This window comes from Papio anubis, chromosome 1 (genome assembly GCF_008728515.1).
Source record: "Papio anubis isolate 15944 chromosome 1, Panubis1.0, whole genome shotgun sequence".
Taxonomy (NCBI): Eukaryota; Metazoa; Chordata; class Mammalia; order Primates; family Cercopithecidae; genus Papio; species Papio anubis.
Window position 1 is genome coordinate 2,192,564 of NC_044976.1, and position 26,032 is coordinate 2,218,595.

At 56.9% G+C, this 26,032-nt stretch overlaps 1 protein-coding gene across 4 annotated transcripts in view; it reads left to right on the forward strand.

Moving 5' to 3' along the window:
- Positions 1 to 26,032, forward strand: part of PRDM16 (PR/SET domain 16) — a 252,575-nt gene that overhangs the window by 54,383 nt on the left and 172,160 nt on the right. For all 4 annotated transcript variants that reach the window (XR_004182315.1, XM_031663781.1, XM_031663783.1 and 1 more), the window contains exon 2: positions 12,347 to 12,397. Coding sequence is in view for 3 of the 4 variants with exons in the window: in XM_031663781.1 (XP_031519641.1) it covers positions 12,347 to 12,397 (51 nt within the window). In the remaining variant the exon portion in view is untranslated. The remainder of the gene's footprint in view (positions 1 to 12,346; positions 12,398 to 26,032) is intronic.

The window sequence follows — 26,032 nt, forward strand, 5'->3', positions numbered from 1 at the left end:
TTTCACAGCAGATCAGCCCGGAATTCCTCGCTGCAGCTGTTCCTGTCACTGTGTCCCATTAGCAAAGTGTGCAGTCTTGTTTGGTGGCGCTCTGCCTCCGGCTGCCCTCACGCACCGTGGTCTCGAGTTCGCAGGCAGCTGTGACCGAAACCTAGGCGTTCGGGCCTCTGCATGTTGTCCCTACAACAGATTCGAAACATTCCTCATGTGAGAGAAAGCAGAGCTCCTCATCTCCCTCTCCCTTCCCGCCAATCCACCTCCCCCACTTCTTCAAATGGAACCAGTTCAAGGGAGGCCAGATAAGCCAAAGGCTTGGATAATGCCCTGTGGAACTGCACGGCCTGAGTTCGAATCCCAGCTCTGCCACTTCCTGGCCCTGTGACATTGGACAACTTAACCCAACCTCTCTGAGCCTCAGCATTTTCAGGTGTAAATGGGGATTATCATCGTAGGATTATTTCAAGTGTTAAATAGGATAATGCAATGATGCCTTTGGCAGAGCTAGCATATTTGCTGTTGTGATTATCACTGTTATTTTATTTCAATCAAGAATAAAATACAATGGGAAACAGTTGTACTTCTGGCCTCCTTGGCTTGCAAGTTTGTGGAACCCAGACATGCGAGTCTACAAATGCTTGCTTCATGAGTAAGTGGCATGCGTGACAAGTGAGAATGAGAGGAAGACTGAATTTGATCGGGGAAGGGCCAAGGCGGGTAGGACACTGGTGGCTGCTTCTGCTTCCTCCATCCCCAGAAAGTGCCGCCTGCCATTTTTAAGGGAGTTAAAATTCCATGTTCTTCTCTGATATGGATCCACTTCCAGATCCTGAAGGGTTCCCCAAACCTCAGTGAGTGGAGCCATAAGTCACAGCCAGAAAAGAACCCAATTTGGGGAGGTCAGATTCCCCCGCCTAGTCCTGGGTCTTGGGGCTTTCAAACATGTGTGTGACCCAGGCGCCGTGACCAGGAGATCTACAACCCTTCTTATTCACTTATGATTATTAAGAATCACCTTAATAAACGAGGGATCAATCAGCAGAGTCAAGTAGAAGTGCATTAATATGATTCTGTCAATTTCCAGGTCATTTCTATAACTAAAAAGGGTTGAGATAAAAGATAAATGTTTGTATAGAACCAATCATTGATCCTGTGATTTATTTTCCCCGTGGAAAGAGAAGCCCCCTGGGGAGATGCTGGCGCAGAACCCACCGGGCTGCCTTGGAGGACTGCCAGTGGGGGAACCTCCAGCAACTGCCCCTCCCCAGGATGGGGGTGGCCGGTGGCCGCGCAGCGCCTAGCACCTCCTGTGTCGTCGGCGTGGGGAAGGGACCATCAGTATTTTCAGAAGCAGGGTGGAAAATGGCCAGCAGTGGACCTGGGAGGGCACACCTTTCAGATGTGAGTCGGGACAGCCACTTCGGGGTTTGCAATGCCAAAGCTTGGTGTTGGTTTAAGTGAATGGGGGAAGGTACAGAGCACCCCCCAGAGCTGGGGTCCCCTCCTGCCGCTGCCACTCGTGATGAGCAGAATCTATCCTGGGGCGCAAAGGGCTCAGGCTGAGCGTGGATCATCCCCTGCTCACAGACACTGGCCTTTGGGAGACGGAGAAACATTGTGCCAGCATCCTTCTCCCTGCCCCTGTGGGTGCGGCTGGCCTGGTCTGGTCCCGTCTGCCCAGTGGGCCTGGAGTAGTCTCCTTCAGCAGCCTCCGTGTGGCCTCCGTAACTTTACTAAGACAGGAGAGCCGACGGTAGATTGTCCCCTCACAAAATAAACTAATGATGAATGAAGAGGGCAGGCAAGCTTTTGGAGGTGATGGATGGGTTTATGGCATGGATCGTGGCAATGGTTTCTCGGTGCATTCTTACGTCTCCGGGCTCATAAAGTTGTCTACATTAAATATCAACAGCTTTTTATATGCCAATCATAGCGCAATAAAGTGTTGGGTTTTTTTGTTTTTTTTTTTAAGTGGGGGGAAATTCTATCAACTCTGGGAGACTGTTGAGATGGCCTCTCGCAGGTGGGAGTGGCTGCTGGAGGATGGGCACAGGGTCCACGGCTCTCCTTTCGTTTGTCCTGGCTGAGCCTGGAGCCCTCGGCTCCTGGACACTCCCACCAGGTGGGCTGTGACTTTCAGGTTTGCGATGGGGTTGGTCCTGGTGTCCTGGGGGTGTGCTCAGGGTTTGGGCACTTGGCACCCGGGCGTAGGACGGCTGTGTTGATTTTGTCCTCAGGGCTGTCACCCCTGACTCATCCCCTTTTCTGGAGGCCCTTCCTCTGGGGTAGCTTTGCTGCTTCCTCTCCAGTAGGGTCACCAATGGAGGGGTTTCCCGGGACAGGGGCTTTCAGTGCTCAAATCCAAACAGTCCTGGCCACAGGTTGGTCCCTTTGTTCGTGGGGCACTGACACGGAGCCTGCACAAAGGAGCTGTCCCCGCTCCAGCAGTTCGGGTCCATCCACAGCTCCCCAGGCTGCCCCTGCCAGGTCACTTCCAGGCCAAGCAGCAGCAAGACAGGCGGGAGCCGGACCCTGTGCCTCGAGGCCCGGGTATCTGATTTCCAGACGCCTGCCCAAGACGCCTGGTCCAGCAAGAGGCCCTGAGCCTGTCAGGGCGGCCAGGGCAGCTTCCCTAAGTCCCATAGTCAGAGAGGCACCCCGAGCACAGGGCCCCTGCAGGCTGGATGGCCGGACCCCACAGTGACTGTGCCAGTCCCCACCCCCCACCCACAGGCCAGGGCCTGGTTCCCAGGGGCCCGGCCCAGGTGAACACGATCTTGTAGCAGCTCTGTACATCCTGCAAGGAGAGCTCCCATTTTCCATTCGGTAGCTCATGATTTATCATTCGGTAAATGCCACGTGGGGTCTCCGCTGTGTTCCTGCTCGGAGGGCCCGTGATGGTGCCTGACACCCTGCCTTTGGCCTAAGGGGGTGTCTAATCCAGGAGGGAGGATGAGCCTGCCTGTAACAACTGGGCAGCTTTGAAGTGAGTGCCGGCCATCCGTTTCCAGGCTACAGGGCTCTCATGAAAGTTGGTGGAGAAATGCAGTGTGAGTGGGTTGGGTCAAGGTCACCTGCCGTCCACCTAGAACCATCAGCCTCAACAGCACCTTCCTAGCACAGGGGCTACAGAACGTGGAGGCGTCCCTGGGACCGGCCCCCCGGCGTCCGAGCCAGAGCCCACTACCAAGCCCTGTCTGCAGGGCCTTGGGCCCCGCGAGGCCGCCCAGCTGCTCCAGGTCTTGCCTTTCCTCTCCTAGAACCCAGGCCCTCAGACGGAAGCTCTGAGACCAGCTCCAGGAGCAAACAGCCTCGCAGAACTTTCCCTCATTTCCAGGGCACGCATGTCCAGTTCCTGAGCTGGCTACGGGAGGCTCTTGGACCGGCCGCTGCTTCCCTTTCTCATGCTGGAAGTCACGACTCGTCATGAGCCATTGATCGCAAGGGCCACACGTCGCCCGCTTTGATGATTTACATTCCCTTCCCCTGGGGGCATCAATCTTCCGGAAGCAGAAGGAGGAAGGCATCCACAGAGGGCCAGAAGCAAGGCTGGACACCCCTGGGCTCGGGGACGGGGGCCTGCAGAGATCCTTCCTGCTCGCCCTGCTGCCCAGCAGAGAAAGGGCTCTGGAGCCTGCACCCCAGGGGCTGATAGCCTCCTGCCAGTCCCCGCACCAGGTGACCCTCACCCGCTCTCACCTCGCTCCAACAGCAGGTGCTCCCAGGTGGAGCCCAGGAAAAACAGGCCTTCCCCAGCTCAGCCTGACACAGGAGAAAGAGCACCCCTGAGTCCAGGAGGGGGGCGGGTCTCAGCCACGTAGAACCCCGGAAGCCTGCCATGCTCCAGGGCATCTCCAGGCTGGGTCCGATCTCCCCGAGGCCCCTCATTTGGAAAGAGCTGACCTGCAGGTGTGGGGCGGGGCTCTGAGATCTGGAGCAGCCCATCGAGCACAGGGAGGGGTGTTGTGTGGTGGAGGAGCTGTGTTTTTGGCTTGGTGGAGAATTCAAAGCTGTGGCTGGAATGGCCCAAGCCTTCCGGAAGCTTGGGAAGCTCTGAGTGCGGTAACCTGCACTCTCTCCTCTCTGGAAAGGGATAGCATGGCGGGGGCAGTATCCAGACAGCAGGTGTCCCTGCAGGCACCACCCTCCCCAGACACCTGCAGCCCCAGTGCAGGTGGTCAGTTACATCCCTGCCCCAAACTCTACCTTGTGCCCCGAGGTGCTAGAGGCAGAGGGCAGAGCAAGGTCACAGCCAGGGCAGGCCAGGGGGACCCCACAGCGACTCCTTGTCTCCCGCAGCCCCAGAGGCTGGGAAGGAGGCCTGGAGAGGCCTGGCGGGGGGCGGCTTCCCAGGCCAGGAGCGGCTGGAGTGAGAGACAGGCCCCCCACCCTAGGGCTCCCAGCAGCCTCGACCTCTGAGAGGCTCCCATGACTTCCAGATCAAGGACTACAAACTTGCTAATGACCTGGGGGGCACTTGTCTGACCACTGCATTGGTGATGAGGCCTCACAGGGCAGCTTGCAGGCTGGAAGGGAGTGGGGGCCTCCTAGGTGCTTCACCAGCAAACTGTGCCATGGTGATGGGTGCCTCCGTGACCTGGGCTGGGGGCCAGGGCTGGTCAACACCTGCGTGCCTTTAGGCTTCCCTGGGAAAAGGGGCTGTCCAGCCCTGCCCTCGGTATGCGCCACCTCCTCGGGGCCCACTCACCTTGATCTTGGTAGGGCCCCTGTGAATCCAGGGTGAGCCCGGGTTAACACTCCGCTGCTGTGCAAATTCAGAAGACTGCTTTACCTCTCTGAGCCCCTTCCTCTTCTACAAAGATCAGGAAGCCATAGCCTTCCTCGTGGGCATGTTCTGGGATTTAGATGCATTAATGTGGGCCAAGTACCCAGTGCGGAGCCCGGCCTGCCTGGCCCTTGGCCCTCCACCTCACCATGGAGGCCTCTTGTCCTGGGCAGCCTCCTTCTCTGTGTGAGGAGAGCCAGACAGGTCCTAGCAGATGGGGGAAGCTGGGGGGCGCAGGCCAGATGGAGCCCACTGCGGGGCCCCACACTTGGGTCAGCAGGGAAGACCCCCACATACTCCTCCGAGCAGACACAAAGAGGGAGACCCCGTGGGGACCCGTGCACGCAGGAAGCCGTCCTCCCTGCAAACTGTTCCTCCTCCACGCCCCATGCCCCCATCGTCCGTTTCTTGCCTGCATCCGAAAGCCTCTGCCCGAGTGAAATCCCTCAGCCTGGTCCTCAAAGGGCCACAGCAGAGTCCCCCCAGGCCATTTCCATTTCTTCCACCTGGGCTCCACCTCCTTCCACCTCCCCCTCCCCCCCCACCCCACTCCAGGCCCCCCTCCGGGCCACCTTCCCTCCCTCCAGGCCCCCCTTCCCTCCGGACCCCCCCCCTCCCGGGGCCCCACCTCCCGTTTGCCCAGCTCCGGAGACCCCCGGCACTCCGGGGCCCCCGCTCCGGACCCCACTCCGGGGACCCCCCGCCCGCACTCCGGGACCCCCGCTCCGGGACCCCCGCCCGCCTCGGGACCCCCACACTCCGGGACCCCACTCCGAGGGGCCCCCGCACTCGGGACCCCGCACTCTGGGGTTGCGCCTCCGGGACCCCACGCTCAGGACCCCGCTGGCAAGGACCTCAGCTCCCAGACTGAAGGTCTTTCCTCTTCCTCGTGCTGATGTTGCCGTGGAAGGCAGGGTGGGTCCTATCCATTGTCTCCGCCCCAGAGTAGCGAATTCTGGACTAAACTCTGTTTCTGTATTTTTTAAATGTCTCCAAGGCACCCTCCATGGGGCAGTATAGACCAAAGGTGCTCAATACCGCTTATGAAATGAGGACACGAAGGGGTGTGGAGCCTGCTCTTGGGGGCCAGGGAGAGGAGGAGCAGTGCTCGTTCAATCTTCCCCACAGGAAGGGAGATGCACGCGGGGCCAGCCTCACCCGGGCGGCGTGTCCAGGCCAAGGGGCAGCGCTCACAGGCGGGGCTGCCAGCGAACAGAGTGTTCTTGGAACATCAGAAACAGAGCAGACCATGCCCAGATTTCGAACCTTCGAGGCCTCGCTGGCCAGGCGGTGGCAGCCCTGCAGGTTGAGAGAAGATCACTGGGCATGCATTGAAGTCTGCTGGCCCCCGCGGTAGTTCTTCTGGCCAGAGCAAAGCAGAAGGCCCCATCACACCGGAGATGCTGCCTGCCTGGAGCTCGGGTCCTGTGGGGCTGGGGGCGAAGATGCTGCATCCTAGTGCTGTCCCCTGCTCGGGGCCCTGGAAGCAGAGCGGCCTGGCTTCTCTCGTTGGCCAAAACAAAGAGGGTTTGGAAGGTAGGGCTTAGGGGCCGTCCCCTCGTGTCGCACAGCCCCCTGGGGTTCTCATGAGGAACCCAGGCCACCCCTGATGACAGGGCCCAACATGGGAGACTTGGGAAGGCTTTGGTGGTTGGGGTGGGAGGATGTAGAGGGCAGGAGTGAGGGAGGTGGCGGCTGGGAGTGTAAACAGCGACGTAGAGACCTCTGTGCATTTCGGGACGGGCTCTCCAGAGCTCAGGGTCCTTTTCTGTGCCGTACTTGACTATGTAAATATTTTTCTTAGGAGTAAAGAGAGAGCCTCCATTCATTGGATAGATCTCACTTGAAGGAACTGAGAAGTATCTGTTTAGGCATAAAAGCTAAAAACAGTGTCCAAGGAGCTTTAAAAAAAAATCATTTCTGTAGCTCAAACACGGCCAAGCTGATTTTTTTTAATGCAAAAAATAAATAAATATTACCCGACTCCCGGTTGAGAGCTCAAGGGTTTGTGTCAACACCAGTGCAGTCTTTGCTCTGGGAGCCAGAGCCGGGGCGGCCGGTGACTAACCGCCTTTCACGGTTCTTGCGGGAGCTGCCAACGGGAAGCCACCCAGCTCCGCTGGAGCCCACACGGCCAGAGGGAGCTTGGCCACGGAGAGAGGCCTGGCCGGGGTTCAGGTGCAAGTCCCGGGTGGAAGGGCCTGGCGTGTGGCTTCTTCCTGCTGAGGCATCCACCCGGAGGCCTCTGTCCCGCTGGCGCACACTCTGGGAGTCAGGAGGCTCGCATTTGAGTGCGGGCACCACCCTGAGCAGCTCCTCATCAACTGCCCGGTCACCTCAACTCTGCAGCCCCTGTTTCCCGTCTACACAGCAGGGGCATTGCTGGTTCCTGCTTCCCACATGTGGTTGTGAGGAGGAGGTCTGCATCCGCGGTGCCTGAGACAGGCCCCCCACATGCGGCAGGGCCCCAGAAGATGACCTGCTGCTGTGATGATTGGCCTCAGCATTGCCATCACCTTGAGGCAACATTTACACCAGGGAAATTGGCAGCATCCAGGGCTTCCATTTGGAAAAGAAAATGAAGAATGAGATTTGTTCTTTAAAAACTCCATCTCTCAGAAAAGGAGGATGTGTGGGTGGCTCTCCAAGAGTTAGAGATGATCCTGAGATGTGGAGGCTCAGTGTGGCCTGGTCATCAGCTTCCAGCCCTGCCAGGGGCACTGTTTAGTTGGCTGTAAAACCCTCCTGAACGTGTAGGCTGCAGGGAAGCTGAAGCTGCTGACCACCAAGACCTCTGCTCAGGTTGTGTCTCCTGCAGAACCCTGAGCCCCTCGACCCCACAACCTCCCAGCAGTGAGCAGAGCGAGGTTTGCAGCCTAGGTGGGATGTGGGGGTTGTGGAGGGCTCCATCAGCCCTGCCATTTGAACACACTTGGGTGCCCTGCACAGACAACCCTGACCCCCCGACTCCACCCATAGGGGCTTCTTCAAGGAGAGGAGGCCTTGGAATCAGCTTTTAGTAGGTTCTAGACTCAGACCCACATCTTTGGGTCCAATGAAGCTACTTCAGAAATGGGCAAGAAAGAAAAGTAGGTTAGAACCAGGCACAGTGGCTCACGCCTGTCGTCCCAGCACTTTGGGAGGCCGAGGCAGGAGAATTGCTTGAGTCCAGGAGTCAGAAATCAGCCTGGGCAACACAGTGAGACCCTGTCTCTACAAAAAATTAGCCAGACATGGTGGAGCATGCCTCTAATCCCAGCTACTTGGGAGGCAGAGGTGGGAAGATCACCTGAGCCCAGGAGGTCAAGGTTGCAGTGAACTGATGGAGCCACTGCACTCTAGCCTGCGGGTGTGGGGTGGGGAGAGAGAGAGAGAAGAAAGGAAAGAAGAAAGAAAGAAAAGGAAGGAAGGAAGGAAGGTAGGTTGGTTTAGAGCCGACTGGGCATGGCGGCTCACATCTATAATCCCAGAACTTTGGGAGGATTGCTGGAGTCCAGGAGTCCCAGCCTGGGCAACAGAGTGAGACCCCATCTCTACAAAAAATAAAACAAATTAGCCAGGGTGGTGGTGTGCCTGTTGTCCCAGCTGCTCAGGAGGCTGAGTTGAGAGGATCGCTTGAGCTCAGGAGGCTGAGGCTGCAGTGAGCCATGATTGCACCCCTGCACTCCAGCCTGGGCGAGACACCCTGTTTCAAAAAAAAAAAAAAAAGAAGAAGAAGAAAAAAGAAAAGAGAAGTCGGTTAGAGAGAGGAGGTTTGCTCTCAATGCCAAGAGCAAGGGGTGCATTAACTGGAGTGTTGGGGGCCCTCATGGGCCTCAACCTCCGCCGCGCTAGGCTCCGTTCACCTCCCGCCGGTTTGGAAGCAGCTCCGTGGCCGGGGCTCACTCTGGGCTTCCTCCTTTGTTAGGTTCTCAGATACTTTAATAACAGATACTTTGGACGGGAGAGAAACCTTCCGGGATCCATTTGTGACACCGAACAGCAAGCTGAGCCCCCCTGGGGCCGCGCCAGAACTCCGGAGCCGTAAGCGCCTCTGCGTACGTGGCCTCTTTGCTGGCTTTTTGGAGAACAGAGGGTATTTATTTTAAGAGTCAAAAAAGAGGTTCTGACCAACCCCACTTAGCTAAATCCTGGCACTGGCACCCGCGAGAGAAGCTAAATGCCAGGGGTCAGACCTCGCTTTTTTGGCTAAAACGCTTAATCAAACACACCTAATACTTCTGCCGGGGTGCGGAGAGGTGGAGAGCGCGGTGGCCATTGCCAGCAATCCAGGGGCCAGCGGTGCGTGTGCTGAGGGCCCAGCTAGCAAAATAAAGAGGGTTTTCAGCAGAACGGCGGCTCGGGCAAGGGAGGGGGCCGGGGCTGAGGAAGCCGGGGAGCGCATCCGGCCATTTTTCCACCTGAGCTCAGCGGCGAGTGAAGAGGCAGAGTGAATGGTCTTCATACCTGCCAAGGTGGGCTGTGAGATGGGGCAGGCAGTTCCGGAACGCGGCTCAGGCCCCAGTGCCCCTCCTGCAGGAGGCCGCTTCTTTCTCTGTTGCCATCGGGCGCCGGCTTCCTCTTCAGGGGGTGCAGGGCAGCTGGGGAGGGCTCGACATCTGTGCAGCTCTTCCGTGGCTCCACACTGGGCTCCGCTGTGACCACAGTCCTCAGCAGCCCACACCCTCCGCCTGAAGGGGGCCCAGGCCTTGCGCTCAGAGGATCCAGAGAGACAGCCGGGAGCCCAGCAGCTGTAGCACCTGCCCCCACCACCACCCCAGGCTGGCCAGGTCCCACCTCCTGATGCCACCCCGTATGACTGGGCCCTCCTGGTCGGTGCGTCGCATGCAACGCCTTCAACTATTGGGGCCAGTGTTGGAGGTCCGTCCCTGCGTCCCCACCTGATGACAAGCTCTGGGGAGCAGGAGTGCTGGCCAAGCCCACCACAGACCCTGTCAGACTCTGCCAGAAAGGCAAAAAGGGCCTCCGCATGGCGTGACAGGTGGGTTTACGGGGGCGTTCCATCCCACCCGGCCACTCGGAGGGCAGGGAGGCAGGAAGATCAGGCCACCAAAAGTGCAAGTGAAAATGCAGCTGGCCACAGCAGGAACGGAGCACACCCAACAGAGAGCAGCGTGGACAGAGGGAGGGTGAGGGCAGCCCCCACCTGAAAGCTTTGCATCTGAGGCCACAGCAGGCCCAGGGTGGCATCGGTGGGTGGATGGAGGGCTCTAGCCCCCTCTGAATGTGAGGATGCGGTGTTAACAAGGGCTCCTGGACTGACCTGGCCGGGGGATGATGGTGGGGGTGTCACTTGCGTTGGGAATGGCTTGAATGGGCTGTGGCATGCACTTTCCCACTGGGAACAGGAGGCAGCCTCCAGGAAAATGCCCAACCAGAGGCCACCAAATGCTCCTAGACCAGTGCCAGGCCCCTGTGGGCTCTGGGCGGGTGTGTGGGTTTGTGAGCAGGCACTGGCAGGGCAGGATGGGGACGGCAGGGCCCTCTCGCTGGTGGTGTCTGCGCAGGTGCCTGTGACTTGGCTGCAAATGCCAGAGAGACAAAACCAGCATCTCACTCCTCGATGCGCCTCATGAAGCAGGCAGGACTGCAGAGGCCCTGGTTCTGGTTTCAGCCCAGCCTTTAACTGGCAACGAGATCCACAGCTTCTCTGCTCGGGGCGGCTCACTATGGCGGGATCTGTCCTTCTACTCTCAAGAGCTCCAGGGCCACCAGTGGGATGGGCGTCCCTTTCACCAGACCTGGGACGGCCACACGGTCCTCCAGCATCCAGAGCAAGGACAGATTCCACCTGAGCACTGCCTTGAGCTCTGCCTCCAGGGGGGCATCATGGGGGCTGCTGGCACAGAGGAGCCAGCGCTGAGTCAATGCCTACCGAGTGCTGTTACAATTCCGTCAGAATTACAACTGGATTCCATGACGCAGAATATGGGCTTGAGGGGTACTGGCAGCCTTGTGGTTAGGAAGGCCTGACCCCACGACCCGAGCTGAGTATTCAAGTCATCAATACGTCTCAAGCTCTGCCTCCAGCCTCGGCCCCGCGGGCAGGTCACACCCCTCCTAAGGCTTTCTCCTCTTCCAAACGCAGCCCGTGTAGGTGCCTGAATCTAGCAGCCGTCACTGCCATTCACATTAGCGCAGGGTGACCCGGAAGGCGATCAGGCGGGGCCCCGCTGTGGCTGGGAACGCCAGCTTGTCAATTGCGCCTTGGCAGGCACGCTGTGCTCCGTCCTTATGATGTATAAAGTCATCATGTAATATCGAGGGGAGGGGAAGGAAAACCTTTGGCTTGAGCATCATTTCTCCTTTTATTTTTCAAGTATCAGTTTCAATCTTGGTTCTATTCTTATGGAAACAATGTTGCGGTTTCCGTATACTCATCCGTGCACGGCCACTTTGGGTCCAGAAGGGAAAAATCCAATTTCTAGAGCTCGTTTGTCAGTTTGCTTAGCACAGACAGCACTCTGGGACGGGTCACTGAGACGCCGCCCCTCTGGAGTGCAGCCTGGTGGCTTTTAAGAGGAGACACCTGGCAAAATGCTCTCCAGAGCCAAAGAACGTTGCAGCCAGAGCAACCCTGGAGGAAGAACAAGCTGACTGCTGGCCCGCACCAGCCTCCCTGTCTCGGCCTCTGTCACACGTGGGTGAGGGGCCGGGAGCTCCTGTGAGGCCCACAGCGAACTGCTGGGGGGTCCTCAGTGGCCATCCTGGGCCCCTGCATGACACTAGGCACAGCGGCTTTTCTGCCTTAGCTTGATTTCCTTTGAGAAGTTTCCTCCAAAAACCATAGGGGACATCCCCCTCCCAGGAATATGGATGGGAGTGAAGAGCCAGTTAAAACGCTTACACCTCTGATTCGACAAAAAGGAGGAAGCAGAGAAATGGCATGAGCTCCCTCTCTCTCCAGCACCCACCAAGCCGTCCTTCTGCAGGGCGCTGGCCAACCTCTGCCCCTCGCTCTGGCCGCCCGCCTCTGTCTCCTGGTACCGCTGGGCAGAGTTTAGCTCCCCCCAACCTCCACCTCCCGAGATGGACTGTAAGCCCCCCGAGGGCAGGGACCGCACCTTGCTGTCCCTCACCCGTCCAGGGCCAAGCACAACATAGGCCAAGTTATGTCTAAATACACACGGTGTGATTTGTCCATGGAACTCGGAGGAAATAAAAATAGAGTCTGTTCGGCATCCGGGGTGTCCGTGCGCTCTGCCCAGATGCTTCTCATAAATAATACGAATGGCTCACCTTGAGATGCCTTGACCTGGGTCCCCACCCAACCCCTAAAGGGCCAGAGTGAGCGACACAGTGTCTCCATCCCTGGAGTGTGGTGTTTCCAGGGAGGTGAAGTCCCTGGGGGCTGCTTGGGGTCCTCGGTGATTGGGGAGCCTCTGCTGGAAGAAGGGGTACCTGTGATCAATGGAGTCTTCATTTCCTGCTGTGGAGAAGCCGCTGGGTCCCACCCTGTGACTTTTGGGGACAGTGGATCTGTCCCCACCATTTAGAACCCAGTGTAGCTTGAGAACGACGTTTTTTCAGAAACTAACAACCCCTCTCAAAATTGTTTTGCAGCAAATACTGACGGATGCGGAAGTGTCACCCCAGGAAGGCTGCATCAAAAAGGTAGGAGAGCTCGTCCCGCGCCATCTCAGCTCCCCAGAGTTCTCGGAGCTCCTGGCGGGGCGACCACCATCCCAGCTGTCCCTGAGTTAACAAGCGTGCAGTCGGAATGTTGCTGGCGGGCCCTGAGCAATGTGTTATCCGTGGACTGACATGTGCACAGGACGGTGGCTTTGCTGTCATTAGCAGGGATGCTTCTTTTTATTGTGTGGGGAGGTGGGGATAATGTCGCCGTAGGGTCACAGGTACAGGGCCATCCGCCACTCTCCGAATTCCCAAGAGCGGAGGAGAGCCCTGTACCTGTGGGAAAGCTTCAGGCCACGCAGACAGGAAAATTAAATAAACGCAGGTTGTGTTTATTTAACTGTCTTCGCTGGATACTCTCATGAAAAGAATACGGGGAAAAATTGGCTGCAGATTCAACAAAGCCTTTTGCTGCACTCGTAGCTTCCAAAGAAGCATCGCTTTAAATAAGCAAACCATGAGGCGAAAGAAAAAGGGTCCACGTGGCATTATCCACAGCTTTGCTGACTGGTGGTGGGTAACGGCTGGTGGACAAACATTAGCTCTAACAGATTCAGAGGGAGAACGATATGCAGAGAAGCACACAGGCCCTGGGGAGACACACACAGTCACACGTGTCGCTGGGTGTGCACACTGCAGTCTAGACGGCCAGGAGGAGGAACGGCCTGGAAAGCAGCTCCAAAACCTAGAACCCATTCAGCAGCCAGAACTCGGCTTCCAGGGGCTATGCATTATCTGCATGCACACACAGATGTCCACAGACACAGGCACGCTCACACATGGTGGCCGATCTCCTATTTGCTTGGGTTTTCTAGTAAAATTAAAGTAACAGTCTCTCGCTTGGCATCTTTGCTTTAAAGCAAGATAAAATTTAGAGAGTCACATTTACACATCTCCACCCAGACAGCATCGCGGGGGACGGGGGGCACCGTGGGGGCTGCTGGCACAGAGGAGCCAGCGCTGAGTCAGTGCCTACCGAGTGCTGTTACAATTCTGTAAGAATTACAGCTGGTTTCCGTGACACAGAATATGGGCTTGAGGGGTACTGGCGGCCTTGTGGTTAGGAAGGCCTGACCCCACGACCTGAGCTGAGTATTTAAGTCATCGATATGCCCTTTTTCTCCCAAAGTCAAAGGAAAACCCACCAAACTCCCAGTCTCTCAGCTGAGGCATTTGGGTGGAGCTGCCTATGAGGGACGGGGACCCACCATCTGGGCAGAGCTATCCGCAAAGCACAGGGGACCTGACCCTTCTCTCCAGGTTCAACCCCAGAGACATTGATTTTAGAGAAACCATGGCAATGGAGACTTCTTCTGAGCCTGCAGTGACCCACTGAAGGGCCTCTGGAAACCGGGCGAACTGGTTCCCATGTCCCTCCCCATCACTCGTGTGACTGTGTCTGGCCTGCTGGGGTCCTTCTGTCTGAGGACAAGGTGTTAGTTCTCAGTCCCCGCCGTTCACAGGACGCCTGAGGTCTTCCTGCACCCATGTTTGACTGCGCCATGGAGCAAATTCCAGGGCTGGTCTTTTCCACTTTCCCTCTTTCTTCTTTCCTGCCTCTTTAAATGATTTCACATTTTCTTAAAGGACGTAGAGGAGCAGGAAACAGGAAGCAGCGCTGCTGATTTCCGAGAACTGCAGTATTTTCACTTCACGCGAAAAGTGACCTGCAGTTAGTGCGAATCTCTCAAGCTCTCGAGTGAGCCTGAAAGCGTTGAGTTTTCCACCCCATGCGTCCCTGGACCCTCTGACGTTTTCAAGACGCTCTCCTTGGCCGCGCCTCTCCTAAATGCGTCGTGGAGGTGGCCTGGCAGGAGGTTAGAAGGGGATCAGCTTATGCTGGGAGGGATTGCTTGGTCTAGGAACAGGGGTCAAGGCAGAAGGTTAAAAGGTCAAGTCTAGATTTAAAGGGCATGGAAGAGGCAAGTGCTGGCTGCTTCTGAACCAGAGTGAAATAGGACAGAAGGAGGGCGAAGTGGGCACCACCTTCTGTGTCTCTGGGCCACAGTGGGGTTTGCCTTTTTGTCTCATATATGGGGCCATCAGGTCTTGCCCAGTGTGGCCCAAGGTCATTCTTGAGAGCGGCTCCCGGGGTGGGTATGAGGTGCTGTCCAGCCAGGGGCCGACTTCCAAGTGCCCAGGGCAGCAGGCATCCCTCTGACGCAGGCCCTTGGAAAGCTGGTTGAGAGCCTTGGGTTGGGCTGAGGAGTTCCAGCTTCCGCCATCCCACAGAATCAGAGCAGACCCGATGCACGAGACCCCCCACAACACCACTGCAGCTGCAGGGAGCTCAGTGCAGGATACGAGAGCCAGCATCAAGGGCGTTGGTGGGCGGTCCTGTCTAAGCAGGCCCCCTGACCCCAGCCCAGGGCTCCTCCCTGCCGCTGCCCTGCAAGCCCAGTCCGAGGGGCTGGGGGCTGCCTAGAGGAGGCGTCCTCACCCAAGTCCTTAGGCGCAGCTCCACCAGAGGGGGAGGCTGCCACACAGCACTGCCTGAGCCGTCAACTCACAGTTTTTTCAGCCTCTACACTAAACACCGTCAGGTCTGGGAGATTCGAGTGTTTGCCAAGGCCACGCTGGTGGGAGAATCAGATCCCTAACCCCAGGGCTCTGACTGGACCCGTTCAGTTACATTTCCAGGCACTCTTGGGGGCCCGGGGGAGTTGGGGCTGAGAGACTGAGAGATGTGAGCTAAAATTCAAAAAAGGTTTCAGACTCGGGGGCCAGGAAGACCAGGACAGACAGTCCTCGAGAGGCATCGGTCCAGACAGAGGCCCCACCCTGCAAACAGAGGCGCCACTTAGAGCTATCGGTATAGGTGCAATGTGTGGATTGCCACGGTAACTGTGCACACCGTGGTGCTGTTTTCAGGATGAATTCAGTGCAATCCTTACTTATAGGATGAGGACTCTGGTTTCAAGGTTTTGTAGTTTGCGTCACCCAAAGGCGCACTTGGGAGCATTAAAAATCTCATAGGGGAACATCACGGTGGGGGGGGGCGTGGCGCTGTGTGACCTGTGGGTGCCCAACTCCTGTCTCTGACTTCAGTTCATCCACCGCTGAGAGGATTAAACTTCCTGTTCTTTATCTGCCTCAGTGAAATGTGATGAAGTTAATTAATTCAATCAGCAGCTTGGCACATGAGCTACAGAAAAGGTGATATTTTGTGAGGAAGCCATGGTTAGGAATTTTAAGTATCAGAGAGCGAGGTTTCCGAAGGGGCTGGATGCAGGATGACTCTACTCAGAATGTACAGGCGAGGGTGGCCGGGTCGGGGGATGTATGGGGGCCTGGGATTCGAACCCAGGACTGTGGCGCGGGGCGGGGCTCCTGTGGGAGCTACAGAGGTGCCTCCCGTCAGCCCCGCCCCCGCCCCAGGAGGGCGGGGCCACCAGCAACCGCAGGGGAGGGTCCTCCTTCATCCCTCCTGTGCCCCTTCAGCCTCGCCCTGGCCTCCCATGTCCCCTCTGTCTCCCACCCCAGCCTCTGCGCCTTCGTTCACTCCGCAGCCCGTGCGCCCGCGCAGCCCAGAGCTTTGGCCCAGTCCCCGCGTTCGCCCTGGTGCGCCCTGGGCGCGCGTCACCGGCGCTTCCCAAAAGTCACATTGACTGTGGGTCGGGCTGCGTCGCGCGTTTCCTGGCCGCGGTGCGGGGACCTCTGGGACCGTTCCCTCCAGCGGACTCTCTATTTAGTCTCTGTTTACTTAGAGGGAAAGCCCGGGGGCTCCTGGAGAGCAAACATCTGCGGGAGATAATCTAGCGAGTTGTCCATCCATCACTCGGGGCGCGCGGCTCCCTGGAGAGCCCGCCAGAGCCGGTAATAAAAAGGCCGGGCGAAGAGGCTTTGGGGACGAATCAAGAGCCGTGTTAAGGGCTCGCTGAAAATGGATGGAAGACATTATTAAGGCTCAATGGCCATCTTATCAAAATCCAATAGGATAGACATTTGGCAAAAGGCTTAAATTTATTCTTTGACTTTCTGGAGGGCTTGAATTTATCCGTTAACAAGAGTGTAGTCCACCCGGGAGATGCTATCAGCTGAAAGAATTTTGATTCAATCTCTGGCGATATGAAAGGGGAAACATGGCCCGGCAGCCTTTCCCTTTGTCCACTTTATCGTGTTTTCCTTCCCCCTCTTGAAAAGGAAAGACGTGTTAATACAGAACGGGGAAACACAAACAAAAGGAAGTGACCTTTTCTCTTATTTTTATTTTCTCTTCCCCTCCGCTTCTTTATCCCCCTCCTCCCAAAAATAAATACATCGTGAATTCGCATGGGACGGCTAGGCCTGAGGACCTGAAAAAAACCCTTCAGAAGCTTCGGAAAAATGCGTCCACCCCAGCCAGCCCCCAGGGCGAGGGGCGGGAGTGCAGAGGCTTAGAGGAGGGTCAAAAATAAATCGAGCTAATAAAGTCATTCCGCTGGAAGAGGGGCCGGTGATGGGTCCATAAATCTCTCCCGGTTATTATTATTACATACAAAATGCTACAGGTCATAAAAGTCATCTGATAGCCCAGCCTCGCATTGTCCAAACAGGGTGATGGATTGATAATGATGATAATTTGTGAAATGATTATTTGGATGTTAGAACCATGGCCTGTCCCACTGGGCTGTGGTGCGGGCATTTTCTATAGCTCGGCCCGGGCAAAATGCCTCCGGTAACGAGGAATCCAGAGGTTTTCTGTGTCCGTCCCCTGGGGACTGGGGGCTAATGAAGGATGACTCCTGATCCCAGGAAGATGGGAGCGAGACAGACAGGCAACTGCTAAGTGTCTTTTGTGCAGCAGTTACTGGAGGAGGCCACACACCCTGAGGTCTAAACGCGGCTGGGACCTTGCTGGGACTCCGGGCAGTTTGCGAGCGGGATAACACCGAGTTCCTGGCCATGCCGGGCTTTGAGCCCAGCACAGCACCACGCAGCCAGAGACTGCTGTTCGGTGTCCAGGCCTGTGGCTTACTGTATTCTGTTTGTATTGTTTTCCTCCTCAAGGAGGCTGGAGGGATGGGGAGGAAAGGAGTGGGGGGCGGGGGTAGGGAGGGGAGGGGATGGGGTTGGAGAGTTGCAGGGACCCTGAAAAACAGAGCTGCAGAAGGAGGTGCTGCTGTGCATGCGTCGGGCTCAGCTGGTGCATATGGGAACTAGAAGGCTCTATGGTGTGTACCGGATCTAGAAGGCTTTTTGCGGCCTCCCTCAGCTTGGCTTTGCTGAGGTCTATGCCAGCGAGGTGAGTGAGGTTCAGACCGCCTTTCCCCCTGTTCCCTTAGCAGCCAGCCAGCAACACAGATCATGCCGGAGTGCCGTCACTAAACTGCATTTACCTACCCATGCGCTTTATTACCAAAAAAGAAAAAAAAAATGCACACCCAAGTCCCTAACCCTAAGAACCCTGCTATCCAAATTATTAATTTGCATGTGGGATCAGTTATGTCTTTATGAAATCCAAGTGTGTTTAGCTGCCCCGGAGACAGCCCCGAGTTGATTTTGATAATCTCAGCCTGAATAGACTTGCTTCGTTGCAGTAAGCCGCGGACAAAAGGCTGGACAGTGGCTGAAAGCCCTTTGACGACATGTCTCTCTTTCCATTGTCCCGGGGTTGCTGATAAAAGAACTGGGAGTCCATTAATTCAGTGAATGAACATATAGTAAAGTCAGTCCCCTCTTGAGAACAATAATGTTGAGGTCAGCTACGGTTACCATGGAAACTAAGTATTCCTAAGAAGTTTGCATCCTTGATTTTGCTGAATCAAAGGCTGCAGGCGGAGAGGTGTAAGGCGGCCCAGGCAGCAGAAAGTCGGAAAGCACCACCCGCGCCATCCCCTTCCCAAGGCAGCACTGGGCCATGGCCCTGGGGACCCTCAGCTGCCCCGGGGACCAGCCCAGGTGCCTGGCTTCCGCCCTCTCCGCCTTCTCTCCCGCCTCCCCGGACCCCACTCCCAGGATCCTGTTTTCACAACTGTTGCGGCTTGTCTGGAGAGGCTGCTCTGCTCCCGAGGCTCCAGTCCGCAGGGCAGAAATCAGGCCCGAGGGAGGGGCCGCAGCCACAGCTCCCGTGGCCTCCAAGGTGGCAGCCGGCCCTGGGTGGACTCCGACCTCTCGCCACCTCGCCACACCTGAACTTGCCCCCTGGGGTAGGGCGGTCCCGCAGGGGCCCCTTCACAGGCTGATAAGGGTGATTAATGGCCCGTTTAGCGTGGCCCAAGGTGAGTTATGGGCAGCTCCAGGCTGGGTGACGACTTTATCAACGTAACCTTTTTGCCGCCTCCCCTCCCCCCATTCTAAATTGAGTTGATTCCACTTACCCCACCCCCACCTCAACCAAAGGATCCCTTGAATCAGCGGAAACCGTCAGATTCGACTGGGAGAGGTGTAGCTAATTACTGTCCGGCGCAGTGGCTTATTACCTGCCGTGGTGGTGCCGTGGTCTCCGCCCTGCGTGTCTGAGGTGGCTTCCTTTCTGCTCTGCAAGGCCCCAGGGCCTGAGGGTGCCGGGGGCTCAGGGCAGCCTGGGGAGGGCCGTTGTTCACACAGATCCAGCCCAAGTCCGAGAGTGCACGGGGGGGACATGAGAGTTTAACTTGTCCTTTTTCTGTGTGACTGAAAGAAGAGCCTGGGTTTCTTTCTCACCCTGAAGCATCCCTGGGAAGCTTCTGAAAGGCCTACGAGGGTACAGCCTGGCATAGAGGCCCCGCAGAAGTGGGCCTGGTGTGGACGGAGCCTGGAAGGCAGGGCAGGGAGCTGCGTCCGCCATCTTGGGGTCCCTGGCTCGGCATGAGGACAGGTGGCTCTGGGGACCCTGCTGTCATCAGGAATGACCTCTATCGTGCTAAGCCTTTATGCTGAAACTTAAATTCCAGTAGCAGACAAAACATCACAAATTTTAGGACACACTGAGACGTTGCCTTAACCCCAAGTTAAACAGAGGGGTCTTCTTACCTTGGAGACCCGGAGGAGCCGGACCAAGCCAGGGCCCCTTCCCCGCCCACCCCTGCCCTTTGGACCTCGTTCTGCCCGGGACAGTGCGGCCCTCAGCCTTGAGCTCCAGGCCTTGCCGTTTGGTTTCCTCCTTTGCAATGGGAGATAATGAGTCTCATGTGCTGCGTGGTTCAGGGGTGAGGTGGGGTGAGAGCACGGCAGTGAGGCACAGCTCTGGGAACCCGGGGTGAACTGGGGTGAGAGCGTGTCAGTCAGGCACAGCTCTGGGCACCCGGCATCTGAGAACCCATGTCCAGGGCTTGGCTGCTCTTTACTGGGTGTGGGAACGAGGGGACCAGTAGGGGTAGTGGGAACCCAGCGACCAGGGTAGGGGGCCCCTGGGCAGACACCTGCCTCTGAAGTGGCACCATGGCCCCTGCGGGGGTCAGGGTACATGGGTACTGCCCTGGAACTGGCACCCTTTCTCCACAACCGAACCGACGCCACAGGGTGCCCAGGGCAGCCCCTCCATCGTGGCCACCCAAGCAGCTCCCGCAGCAGGGCGCACGGGGAGACCCTGCAGGCGGGATGCCTCTTGCAGGCACAAGGGGAGGCCCCGCAGGCGGGACACCTCTCGCAGGCGCCTGGTTCTGAAGCAGGATTTATTGGCTACATTACCAGCTTTATAGGAGCCAGATGGTGGTGTCAATAAACCCCGTCCGTAATCTTCAGGTGGGTGCAATATTGAGTTAATTAAATTGTGCCGCACTATTAGGAGAGAAAAATAGATCAGCTCTGAGCCCCGCTTAGCCTCTTCTGCTTTAAACACGAACACACACCTCAGCAAAGTCTGCGGTAATTGGTTTGGGCGGGGAGTTCTCTCTTCCACACAGCCACACCGCCTCCCTCCTGAGACACCTGCCAAACCTCGTTACCACCATTCTCATCACCTGGGCTTCTGTGCGCTAGCGAGCCGGGGGGCGGGTTCCCCTCCAGGGTAAAAGAGGGCAGCTCTCCTGGGTGCTGGGACTACTTCACTGTCCGTGATGTCATACTGTGCCACCCCTCTTCCCGAACCCTGTCTCCCCCTAGGTGAGGCACCCAGTGGCCTGAGCACACTTCCCTCTCGTGGTGCAGGTTGAGTGCTCCCAGCTACGAGGGCTGGGCTCCGAAGTCCTGCCATGCCCAGTGGTGTCCCTGTGCGGGCACTAGGGGCTGGGCTCTGCAGCTGCTCCTCTGCATAGCGGTGTCCAGGTCGGGCCCCAGGCGGGCCCTGAATCCCTCAAATAGAGGGAGGATCTTCCCGGGCTTCTTGGGGTCCAGTCTTGCTCTAGAGGCCAGAAGAAGGCTCTGGGGAGAGTAAGGGCCTCATGTGACCACTGGGGCTGCGGTGGGGGTCCGTGAGGCCTATCTCGCTGGTGGAAATTTTCCGCAGGAGGTGGGCCCCTCATGGAAGGTGGTATCTCCCCACCTTATCTAAGAAGCCACCTGCTGTTAGAGAAAGCGCCTGCCCCGGGGGTGGGGCTGGTGGGCGGCAGGGTGGGGCAGCCAGGCCCCGGGGGAAGGTTGCAGATCCACAAGCATCCCAGGCTTGTGCTCCATGAGCCTACTTCTCTGGTGGGGGCACTGGCTTCCTGGGGCCGACTGTGATCCCACAGGTGCGTGGACCGTGGGGGTCCCAGCTGGGGCCACTGAGCAGCAGTGCCAAGCCTCCCCCTCCTGCCTCACTGCCACTGCAGGTTCCAGGCTGGCCATGAGACGGTGTGTGTTCAGCCTTGTGCTGAGGGGGTGGGGGTGGGAAGGAGGGTCATGCAGGAAAGAAGGAAAAAGGCAGGGTGTGTGCTCGTGGAGATGCAACATTCCCCCTCCCTGGTTCCGACACCGGGCTGTCCTCTACCATACACCAGCCGCATGTGCAGGGACCCCTCCAGCCTGCTCGCTGCTGCTGTGCATGTCACCATCGCTTACAGAATGCTCGCCAGGCGCCACACGCTCCACAGCCTCCACGATTCTCCTGAATGTATCTCCACACTAGCCATCCAGGTAGCATCACCCCCACCAGGCCACGTCAGAAAATAATGCACGACACTCTTAATTGCAGGAGACAGTTTCCAAACGTCAGCCTGTGGACCTCACAGTGGGGTCCTGAGGGTCGCGTGCAGCACATGGCCTCCCAGACGGCTCTCAGCACGAAGTCAGGGCTGCCCCCGACTCTTCAGGAGCCCAGCCCAGGATGGCACTGAGCTGTCAACACAGTTGGGCTCAGAGAGAGGCAGGACGGACAGGGTGGAGTTCTGGGAGGTGCAGTGTTCATCTGTGGCCACAGTGGCATGGGGAGGGGGCGAGAGACACAAGCCATCCCCCAACTCGGTGGCTCGAAACCACACATGGTGCCTCTCCGTATCGCATTCGACTTAGCTGCTGTGGACACGCAGCAGGGCTTGGTCCACACTGGCGGTTGGGCCCAGTTTGTCCTGACTGCCTGCCCTCCTTGGACGCTGGAGCTATCTGGGGGCATGAAATATTCCTGGTGGCAGCAGAAGAGGACGGCAGACACACGTAGTCCTCATCCTCCTTACGCCTTGGCTCAGAACAAGCCCATCGTCACTTGTGTCCGAAGCCAATACCACGGCCACACCAATACCCGAAGCCAATACCACGGCCTCACCGACACCTGAAGCCAATACCACGGCCACACCAACACCCGAAGCCAATACCATGGCCTCACCGACACCCGAAGCCAATACCACGGCCACACCGACACCCGAAGACAATACCACGGCCTCACCGACACCCGAAGCCAACCCCACGGCCACACCGACACCCGAAGCCAACCCCGGGGCCACACCAACAGCACAGGGGTGGAATGAGCCCGCCTCTCAGGGGAGGGACATGGTTACATGGCAGAGAGCAGGTATGTGGCACAGTGACAGCGCCTCACCTGGGAGCGGGACTGGAGAACAGCTCAGGCTGCCCCTTGCTTTCGCTGATGCTGAGTAACTGGTAGTGAGGTTAACCAGGAGGGAAGAGGAGAGGAGACATCAGGATAAGAGAAGATAAACCGGCTTGACCCAACCAGTCTGAGAAGGCTGCATGCTCCATGCCTCCAACCCCACGGCACTCGGGACAAAGCAACGCTGTAGAAGAACCAAAACCATCAGGGGCTGCTCCAGGCTGGGGGGCAGGATGAGTGGGCAGGGCAGGGGCAGGGCTCTGTATGACACTCCCAGGGTGGGTCCAGGCGCCATTCTACATTCACACGTGACCATGACCCCTGAGGTCAACTGTGGACGTCCGTTAATAATAACGGGCTGATACTCGTTCATCCATTGTAACAAGAGTATCACACCAACGTAGGTGTTCATCACGGGGGAATTGCGGGGAGACAGGGAGAGAGTGAGTCGAAGGGAGCAATGTACTTGTCCATCCTGTTTTCCTGTGCGCCTGACTTGCTCTAAAAAATAAAGTCTTCGTTAAAAAAGAGTTTTCTAGAAGATGCATGTTGTATGCAAACAACGTGCACATGCATAAGGACATATGTGTCTGAAAAGCCCGGTTGGAAATAGTTTTAAATGATAATATCCCTTATTGGTGAGATAATGATTTTTTTAAATGAACACCTATAGGGGGTGTTTTACTTGTTAATATGTGACGTGAAGCACGTAGGGCTGTGCCGCCTGCAGCACACACTCAGGAAGTGGTAAAGGCAGTCAGTGAACACTGGCAGCACCTGGCAGGCCGTGGAAGGCTCTTCTAGTTGGCTGGATTCTAAAATCCTTGTGGCCCAGGGTTGTGGGTCATCCCTTCATGTGTGTGGGTGCCATTGGCACAGCTGGCCCCAGTTTCTGGCTCTCTGTCTTCCAGGAATGAGGTAGGATGAGACTTTCTGCCCACCTGGGGTTGGGTGGAGCATCGGGCCGGTGAGTATGAGGGTAGGCACTGCCGCTCTAGGCCGGGCACCAGCTGCTGGTGTGGTCCCTCCAGAGTTCTTTGCTCTCCAGCCCTGCAACCAGAGAGTCCCAGAGAGCTCCTCAAGTCTTTACCACAAGCAGAGCTGCCCTGCCAAGTCACACTGGGCTTGGGAAAAAAATAAAAGTCACACGTTTATTTAGGAAAAATAAGACTTTGTTATTTGGTTAAGACAGAGTTTTAGAGGCTGTTTGTTACGTTGGCATAACCTTGCTCGCCCTGACTGATCTGCTCAGCGAGTTCCTTGTGTCTGATTCAGTTCTACATTTTCAAAACGTCCCTCATTCATTCATTCACTCACTCATTCATTCAACAAATATGCCTGCCTTGGGGTCTTGTAGGCTGGCGTTTGAAGACCCTTCTCCATTTAATAGTGTTGCCGGGATACAACCAACCACACATTGAAACCCACAGAGTCAGAGGGCTAATTCACTGTGGTGCCATTTTCTATAAGAGACTTGAGCATCCTTGGATTTGGGCACCCGCAGCGGGAGGAGGTGAGTGGGAACCAGCGTCCCCACGCATGCGAGGGCTGGCTGTGTCTAGGAAGCACCTACTGTGGGTGGGGAGCTGTCCTGGGTGCTGGAGACATGAGGTTAGATTCCACCAAGCTCACCAGACTCCTCCTGGAGTCTGAATTCTTCTGGGAACTCAGTTCCCTGCAACAAGGACCTCTTAGGCCTTTGCTTTTGGTGCCCCAGGTCCCTGGGGACCTTCAGCTGTGAGGGTCCAAATCAGATCATCACAGACCTTGGAGGGTGGGAAAGGCAAGCGTCTACTGTCATGCTGTGGTGGGCTTGGCTGCGTCCCTGTACTTCGCAGACCCCGAGGGGTCACTTTCTCGAGGCTATTCCTCTTCTCATCTGTTATCTACGGGGGGAGATTGTGAGGATAACAAATCGAGTTTGGCCAGAAAGAGTGGGATTCTTAGTGTAACAGATTCCGTGCAAGTGTACCAATTTCTTATTTAGTAATATTTCCCTCTTTGAATAATACCCTCCTTCAGCGTTGGCCTCTTTTTATGCTAACGGGATTCATTACTCCACCTGACACCCGCTTCCATCAGCCAGGGCTGCATTGGGAAACTGTTTCTTCTTGCCCAGTTAACAAGATGTTTCTCCAGTATAGTGTTGATGAATTAAGTAATAAAAAGCAAGATGTATTATTTTATGTTGGAACCTCGCCTCTGTTATTTCTGAGCAATGGCCAAGACTCAGATTATTAGCCACAGAAATGTTTGAATTGCCTGGGATGGAAAATTATCACATAAAAAGAGTCTGGTCTGGTGTTCATCACGGATCAGCTGAGAGGAAGTGGAGATATTCAGAGACAAAAAGCATCCACTGTAGCCGGCTCACACACACCGGGTTAGAGGGGAAGGGGCGAGCGTGCGGCGGTGTCTGCTGGGGAACGGGCTCCCTGCTCGAGCCAGGCCAGAGCTTCCTTCTTGCCTCCCAAACCTGAGGCTCTGGGTTACCAAGGCCCCGAAAGGGCAGATAATTATCGGAAGAGAATCTGAAGCCTGGGCACCCCAGAGAGCTGCAAAAATAAAATGAGGAGGAGGACTTTTGAATAGATTTCCTCCCTTTGTATTTCTGTTTTGGACGAGAAATGCAGAGGCGGGAGCAAAAGGGAACTGGCAAGGTGGAGAAAGCAGCAAATTAGACCGGAAGGAAGGCCTGGATTAGTGGGCACCCTGGGTCGGGGGAGGAGGTCCAGGGACGAGCAGCACCTCTGTCCCGTGTCTGCCCATGCACAGCCCTTCGGCAGGTCACACCAGCCTGAGGGGAGGCCCAAGTCACCCTCAGTTTACCCATGAGGAGGGTCCAGGCAGGCGCCGGAAGCAGAAGGCCCCGGGGATTCCTTCCAGGGGCTGCAGCTGGGGCTGGCAAGACATCTCTGGGCCTCGTTCACCACGATGATTGTGCCTGGGCATGGCAGCACCCTCCCTGTGCAAAGTCTGGCCACGCTGGGCTCAGGTCTGGGTGGTAGAGGCTGCCCTGCAGCTCTCCAAGGGATGATCTTAGGGCACAACCAGTGAGTGCTGGGGCCACACAGCGGCCCTGTGAGGCAGCTGCCTTTCTTTTCCTCCACATAATCATGAGAAAACTGCATTCAAGCAGGTAAACTCACCACCCAAGGCCACATAGGCAGTAAGTGGCAAATCGGGCCCCCCAAGAAAACCCTGAAACCCAGACCAACTAGTGAACAGGAGCTGGGGCAAGAGGGGACCCAGTGAAGTGTTTTGCAGTGCAGCCCGCAGTGCCGCATGCTCTGGGCTGTCCAGATTTCTGAGGTTGGAAACAGTGTGGTCCCCACAACCAGCCCCAAGCGAGGGATTTCTGCACGAGCCGCCTCCATGGGCCTGGGATGCGCCTCCCCGCTCCATGGTGGGACCGTGTCCTGGGCCTGGGATATGCCTCCCCTCTCCATGGTCAGGCCTGGTCCCAGCTGTCGGTCCCTCGTTAGCGCAGCAGGTGCCGTCTGCATGTCCCTCATCCAGGCTTCCTTACAGGGTGCCCAGGATCTTCCATTACTAAGTTGTGGCCCTCAAACTCTCCCCACAGTATCCCCTAAGCCCCCTGCCCTTCTTTGGGCCCCTGGTTTTCCAGCGTCATACACCCTTCACACCTCCCCACACACCTCCAGGGAAGACTTGCATCTCCCTTGCAGTGTACCCCTCAGGGAACCCCTTCTGAAACCCACTCTCAAAGAGAAACTCTTGCTCTTCAA